Source organism: Lagenorhynchus albirostris, chromosome 20 (genome assembly GCF_949774975.1).
Source record: "Lagenorhynchus albirostris chromosome 20, mLagAlb1.1, whole genome shotgun sequence".
Lineage (NCBI taxonomy): Eukaryota > Metazoa > Chordata > Mammalia > Artiodactyla > Delphinidae > Lagenorhynchus > Lagenorhynchus albirostris.
This window is the reverse complement of record NC_083114.1, coordinates 17,833,866-17,841,517: the sequence shown is the minus strand read 5'-3', so window position 1 is coordinate 17,841,517 and position 7,652 is coordinate 17,833,866. Positions and strand designations below refer to the sequence as shown.

The 7,652-nt window shown below is 43.5% G+C and overlaps 1 protein-coding gene across 2 annotated transcripts; it reads left to right on the top strand.

The window, feature by feature from the left end:
• Window positions 1-1,617: 1,617 nt before the first annotated feature.
• Window positions 1,618-6,679, top strand: TEFM (transcription elongation factor, mitochondrial). 2 transcript variants are annotated; one of them, XM_060135879.1, is made up of 4 exons: window positions 1,618-1,758; window positions 2,972-3,435; window positions 4,574-4,723; window positions 5,762-6,677. In XM_060135879.1, exons 1-4 carry the CDS (start codon window positions 1,728-1,730, stop codon window positions 6,197-6,199), a joined length of 1,083 nt encoding a protein of 360 aa, XP_059991862.1. In that variant the 5' UTR covers window positions 1,618-1,727; the 3' UTR covers window positions 6,200-6,677. The 2 variants fall into 2 exon arrangements, with proteins under 2 accessions (XP_059991862.1, XP_059991863.1); XM_060135880.1 differs by having other exon boundaries at window positions 1,659-1,779; window positions 5,762-6,679.
• The last annotated feature ends 973 nt before the right edge of the window (window positions 6,680-7,652 follow it).

Sequence of the window (7,652 nt, the reverse complement as noted above, 5' to 3'; positions counted from 1 at the left end):
CCCCCTGGAGTGTGACAGCATTTTAATCTTAACTGATTGTTTGCAATGACCCTCTTTCCAAATAAGGCCACAATCTTTTTTGAGGGATACATTTCAACTCACTAACACCTCATTAAGTGGAATAAGCCTTGGAGTTAAAAGGAAATTATTTCCCATTGATTTGGAGAATTTTGCACAAAAAGTTGGCTTTATTTTGTGTTGGATTCCTAAGTTCCGCAGAAATTGGCAAGAATCTTAGAATTCTCATGAGTACTTATAACTGGCCACATCTCCACCACCTCCTGGACAGTAGCTACACAGACACTGCTGCCTCATAAAAACGCAAACACACCATCTTTCCCTCCCAAAGCCACCGCCCTCCTGACTTCCCTGTTTTTCACAAAATTAGCTAAAGTCGTCCCATCTTTCCTGAAAGAACCCAGAGTTAGCAACAGAGACATCAATGGTTTAATGGATAAGGGATCTTACACATATGAAGCAAAAGGGTTCTGGAGCAGCCCCACATGGTGGAGGGCAGGACATGGTAGCAGTCTTCATTGGGTGCGGGGGGGGGGGGGGAGGTTACCAGTTATAGAGGGAAATGACGTCAGGTGGGTACATTGGTTACCAGGGAAACCAGCAGAGGAGCACAGCCCCTCACTGCCCCTTTGATAAACTATCCCAGTGGAGATGTTTTGGGCTATAGATTAGAAAAATCACTAGCAGGGGCCGGGGGCAAGTACAAAGGCATTTACTGATTAGGCTCCATGATTAGGAGCGAAGGTCAGCCACCTGAGTAGGGTGTAGGAGAAGCAGGGACTGTTCCAGCAGGGTATGTACAGAGAGCAAGAGAACAGCCATCCTGAGTGGCCTGATCACACAGCCTCCCAGGTTCAATTCCTTATGGTTGCCTGTCCCTTGAGAAGATACACTAGCTTCCAAATACACTTTGCTACTAGGCTCTTTACCTCCAATCCAGCCTCACACTTCGACATATGCCCAAATTTTTAGAAACACACCTCAAATCTGACTCTACAAAAGCCCCGGTGGTTTCGAGTTACCTCATGGAACTATTCAGCTGATCCATTCTGCATTCGAGGCCCAGCCAAATTTGGAGCCAGCCTCGGCTCCCTCCATCTCTTCCAAATAGGATACCTTCGAGGCCCAGTGTCAAAGCCACCTCTTCCTACCTCTCCCTTCCTTGAAGTCTGCCTTCACACAGTTCCCCCCTTGAGCTCCTGAAACACCACCTCGCACCTGTCCCAGTTATTCCATTTTGCATGGTGATTTGGTTATGTATGTTCCTGCCCACGCTCCCCCACCAGACTCTAGGCGGGGCCCCAATAGGAGCTCATCAATCTGTATGCCTAGATAATAAACCCAGAGTCTCCCCAGAGGAGGGATCTTGCCAACTACAGGCTAAAACCCGCCCAGGCGTTCTCTTCCCAGACATTCTGCTCACCGGCAGTCACGGGCCGGAGAGGGCGAGGCCGTTTCCCGGATGCAGTGGAAGGAGCCTGCGGCGCACCCGGGGGCTCCGGATCCCGGCACAATCCCGGCCGGCGTCTGCCCAGGGGCGCAGCGGAGCGGCTGCCAACAGCCCAGCGGGAACAACCTCGGGCCGGCCGGCACGCTGCTTCCGCTGGAACCTTTCTACTGAAAGGTCGGGCGCTTTTGGGCGAAGCACGCAGGAACCGGAAGTTAGTGGAGGAAGACGGGCGCGGGACTCTACTGCTTTAACGGGGAAGATGAACGTCCCTAGTCTCCTCTTGGCGGGAGGTAGGGTACCTGCAATACTGGGTGAATCTCCCGTCTGACATTAGCCTCTGGTCCTGGAGCATTTTCCCCTTGGGTCCCGTGTCCAGGTCTCCTTCTTGGAGTCCCCGCTGAGTTGACGGGGCGGTTCTGGTCGCCGAGCCTAGGAGCGATTGTGCTTTCTTCCCTGGGTTAGGGGTCCACGAGCGACTCCTCGGACTGCGCCGAGGGCGGAGGGTTCAGAGTCCAACGGCTGCTTGCTTGCTTCTGGATGCGTTATTGTTCTGTGGCCGCAATGTCAAAGTTTCCATTGGTTTTACAAAGTTGCTCTTTATATGGTTTTTCTTCTTTGTAGAAATATAGTCATGGTAGAAATTTTGAAAAGTGTACAAAAGAAAATAAAAACCGCCCTTAAACCTACCACTCAGCTAAAACATTTATTATAAACGTATAAAATTTGGTTTTTCTCTTTATTTTTGGCTGCGCCATGTGGCTTGCGGGATCTTAGTTCCCCCACCAGGGATTGAATCCTGGCCCTGGCAGTGAAAGCACCAAGTCCTAAACCACTGGACCGCCAGAGAATTCCCTAAAATTTAGTTTTATTTGGTTCCACTGGATGAGAAAGAAACTATTGAAGATAAATATTGTTAAAAAGATCTATTAATTGGAAAAAGATTTCTCTAAGGTTAAAAATTTCAAAAACGTTAAGCAGTTGAAATCATTTTTTAAATACATGCTTCTTGGACATAAAATAAGATTTCTAGGTAGTAAAACCTAGGCGTTATCCATAGAAATCAGAAGATATCTCTTATGGATATGATCCACTAGTTCTTTCTTTCTATTTGGCTGCGTTGGGTCTTCGTTGCTGCGCATGGGCTTTCTCTAGTTGTGGTGAGCGGGCTTATCATTGCGGTGGCTTCTCTCCTTGCGGAGCACGGGCTCTAGGCACGCGGTTTTCAGTAGTTGTGGTTCACGGGCTGTAGAGCGCAGGCTCAGTAGCTGTGGCGCATGGGCTGAGTTGCTCCGCGGCATGTGGGATCTTCCCGGACCAGGGCTCGAACCCGTGTTCCCTGCATTGGCAGGCGGATTCTTAACCACTGCGCCACCAGGGAAACCCCACTAGTTGTTAAATTATAGGAAAGTCAATGTCATTTTGCAAAGGCTCTGGTTAGGCCACAACTAACGCTAAAAGGAACTAAGACGTCTCAACTTACATTTTGCTAAAATTTCCTTTCAGGGAGGTGGAGATGTTTTCCAGTTCCATTAGGGTTCTCCTTATTCCAGGGCCTACATAATTCCTGCTGTCGGAAAAAATCCACTGCACCAAAGAAAATTATTCCCCATGTTGATTTTTCTGATGAAAACGCAAAGGAGTCTGGAAAGGCACTTGACAAGCTCTTCTCTTCAGAACAGCAGGCTTCCATCTTGCATGTGTTGAATACAGCGTCCAATAAAGAACTTGAAGCTTTCACATTGCTTCGTGGAAAAAAGTCCCTCAGTATTGTAGAGCACAGAGAAAAGTTTGGGCCATTTCAGAATTTGGAGAGTTTAATGAATGTGCCCTTGTTCCAGTATAAAACCACCATTCAAGTTTGTAACTCCATTCTTAATCCAGAGACTGGAGGGAAAAAAAGGAAGTTACAGGAAAATCGGCTCTTGAGAAAGCTCATCAAACCAGAAGTAGGAAGAGAGAGACTTAAGGTATACACTTTTTTTCTTAATGCGTCTTATACTGCCTAAATATTTGAGAACCAAAGCACTATTCTGGGCACCAAGACGGGGTTCTTCAGGGAGATTATAGTTTAGTTGGTGGGCCCAGAGATACACATATAAATAGATAATCTATTATATGGTTATTCTCAAAGAATGAGATGTACAGGTAGTAAATTGGCAATTTAGAGGAGAGAACTGTGGGTTGGGGAATCTTTACTAGAAGAACTCAGCCTGGATCATGGAGAGCTAACTAGTCTAGCAGGAAAAGGAAGGCATTCTAGGAAGAAAGGACAGTGGATGTAGAGAAGTAGGTCTGGGCAAGACTTACTTAGGAGGAATGTTGAGAAGATGTATGGCTGTTTTCCTAGGCTCCTCCTTCATCTCACATATTAATTCTACTCCTATTACTTCTGATCTGTTTCTTGTGCTTCTTCACAGTGACCTAGATTCTTAGTACTTTGTCATGCAACAGGTACCTAACACAAATCCCCACCTCTAGTCTAGACGCCTCCCGTCCATCTTCCACACAGCTGTCCATGTTCTTTCTGAAATGTATATCTCGTGTTACACCTGAATGTTGTATGCTTTGGTGGCTCCCTGTAGCTCTCAGGATAAAGGAAGTTACTTTTTGCAGAAATTTGCCTACCCCTCTGCCCTTTTCCCACTTGCACTCTTTATTCCACTGCCTGAGTGAGAGGTGTCAGCCTGTATTTGCATACATCTGGGTGAAATAACTCCCCGTTTAGCATTTTACTCATTCTCCTAGTCCTCCAATAAGTCTTCCTGACCATTCCTCCTCTCTACAGTGTAACTTGTATGGTGGCATTTCTTATAATATATGGTTATGTCCCTTGTTTCCCAGTATCTAGCACATTCCCCAGCAACATCTGAATGTTTGAATGCCTACTTTGAGCTAGTTGCTGAGAACAAGTAAAAGTTCTGTTTAACAAGTAAAAGACTGCTACTGGTTACCTTTTAATAATAATTACTCTTTAACAATTCTTAGTTCATAAACTGTAAATATATTTCTATTAATAAACTAATTTGGATTTCTGAGTTTGTATCTTAAATTTTACATCTGTTAAAATGTTTACACTTGTAATTAAACCAGCCTTTTTTGTTCTAGGCAATTAATAGTATTGTATCCATTGTTTCTGGTACTCGAAGAATTGCCTGGGCTCACCTTGATCGTAAACTGGCAGTGCTGGACTGGCAGCAAACTGAATACTGCCGATTGATGAAAGGAACATACCTATCGTCGGTCTATTTAGAAGAGGTAAGGCAGTTACACCTCCAAATCCCTACCTGCTAGAGCTCCTTGTGTAGTCTTTTAGTCCTAAAAGGAATGAAATAAGATAGTAAGGATGGATTTTCTTTGGGTACTTATTATTCACCCACTCCTGTGTTTTCCATCACTTATGATTTTTTAAAAATTGAATCATTTATTTTAAGAAATGCCTTATGAATCAAAGGCAGATCCTGAGAAAATCAGTGGTAAAGTCTAAATGTTAAGAAACTTCATTACCATATTTATAAAGCTTATTCTTTTTTCTTATTTTTATTTTTATAAAGCTTATTCTTCAAACACTATTACTTATTGTCTCATTTAGTCTTCAAAACCTGGTGAGATGGGCAGTAAGTAATGATCATCCTGATTATATCTATGAAAACTGGTTCGATCAAGTATATGATGTGATTAGTCAGTTGCAGAGGTGATTGATTCTAGGCTAGTTATTCCAACCCTATACTCTACCCTAGAATTTTTTTTTTTTTTTTTTTTTTTTTTTTTTGCGGTACGCGGGCCTCTCACTGTTGTGGCCTCTCCCGTTGCGGAGCACAGGCTCCGGATGCACAGGCTCAGCGGCCATGGCTCACGGGCCCAGCCGCTCCTCGGCATGTGGGATCTTCCTGGACCGGGGCACGAACCCGCGTCCCCTGCATCGGCAGGCGGACTCTCAACCACCGCGCCACCAGGGAAGCCCTACCCTAATTTTTTAAAAGCTAAATAATACAATTGTGTCTAATCTTAAAGCCAATATAGTTTTTAGGAATTATGAAGCCCATTATACAGATGAAGAAACTAGTAATTAGGAGGATTAACTGACTTGTTTTAGCTCAGCTTGTTGGCTGTCCTGACCCCTTCATAAAATGCTTTTTCAATTACTTCAAAATTGTCAATAGCAATATTATGTAAGTTATATATTTAAAAAGTAGAAGTGGGACAGAGAGGGGGCCCAAACAATAAAACTTAATGAATTATTTCTGTTCACTTATTTTATCTTCCCTCCTTCCCCCCCCCCCCCAAAAAAAAAAGATTTCTTCAGTTATTTCAAAGATGCCTAAAGCCGACTTCTATGTCCTGGAGAAAACAGGACCTTCATTTCAGAACTCATCTCTGTTTCCTATACTATTACATTTTCATATCATGGAAGCCATGCTGTATGCCTTGCTGAATACAACTTTTACCCAGGATGGCCATCATCAGGTGCTGAGCATGAATCGAAATGCAGTGGGGAAGCACTTTGAACTGATGATTGGTGACACACGGACTAGTGGAAAAGAGGTAGTGAAGCAGCTCCTCTCAGAGTCTGTACTGAAAGAAGAGCCTCGGGTATTCTTCCCGCTAGATAAGATAGTCCACTACAGACAGATGTTTTCATCTACTGAACAATACAGGGTAGAAGAGTTATATGATTCATTATTACAAGCTATTGCCTTTTATGAATTGGCAGTTTTTAATACTGAATCTTAAAATTCTGAGGTTAGTATGTTACATGTTCTTAATGTCATATTAATTTATATTTATTAGGTCTGAAGTTTTAAAACCAACTGTTTTGAACATCCGTGTTAATGGAGAAGAAAACATAAGTTTGAGTGTATTTAGATGTTTCAAGTCAGACTTTTGGCTACTGAGTGGTTTACGCAATAATAAACCAAGGCTAAATCAATAAATATGAGATTCTGTGCCTTTTGGGTTTAAGCGTTAAAAAATAAGATGTTCCCTAAACATCCAAAACAAGAAACAAAGTTATCTTCCTTGAAAGGCAAATGCCATCTCTACTAAAGGATTTGCATTATTTTCATAATGTTAAAATAGGGAATAATGATTTTTCTGGATGGTGCTCATCATGGGAATAAAGCTAAATATAACTGATAACACAGCTTGTAGAATCCTTCTTACTCTGAAAGTACAATGTGGTTTGATGCACTGCCTCCAGAAGGGAGTTTTCATCAGCTCAATCTATTAAGCCCAAAACAAATAAGCTTTGTTTAATAGGCTTTTTTTTTGGCTGCACCATGCAGCATGCAGGATCTTAGTTCCCCAACCAGGGATTGAACCTGTACCCCCTACAGTGGAAGCGTGGAGTCTTAACCACTGGAATGCCAGGGAAGCCCAATAGGCTCATTTTTAAACTTTGAAATTTTTTTTTTTTTTTGGTCTGCATTGAGTATTCGTTACTATGCGCGGGCCTTTCTCTAGTTGCAGCGAGCAGGGGCTACTCTTCGTTGTGGTGCGTGGGCTTCTCATTGCGGTGGCTTCTCTTGTTGCGGAGCACGGGCTCTAGGTGTGCGGCCTTCAGTAGTTGTGGCACACGGGCTCAGTAGTTGTGGCTCGTGGGCTCTAGAGAGCAGGTTCTGTAGCTGTGGCGTACGGGCTTAGCTGCTCCATGGCATGTGGGATCTTCCCGGACCAGGGCTCGAACCCGTGTCCCCTGCATTGGCAGGAGGATTCTTAACCACTGCGCCACCAGGGAAGCCCTAAACTTTGAAATATTTTACTTAACAGACCATCTTTTGAGAAAAGTAGCACTTTTTTCCCCACCTCTCTCCATTTCCATTAGATTTGCCTTAGTTCAGGCCCTCATTATATCTCACCTATACTGAACCCAAGTCTCTCTGATGTCAAAGCATTAAGTCTTTTCTTTCCTTTAATCTAAAAGTGAAGTATACTTGTTGGGAAAAAAAAAATTCAAATAATCAGAAATCTATAAAATACATGGAAGTCCTCCCTTCCAGCACCTCCAACTCCCTAGGCAGTCTGATGTACACTCTAGACTGTGGCCGTGCACATGTAAATCTCTACATATGTGACTGTATACGTGAGCATCTCCACCTTGTAACTGTTGTAGATACCTCCAAGTACACATCTGAAATCATTCTCTTTCCTCCAGACCATGTCATTTGCCATTGTTTTATACTTTAGT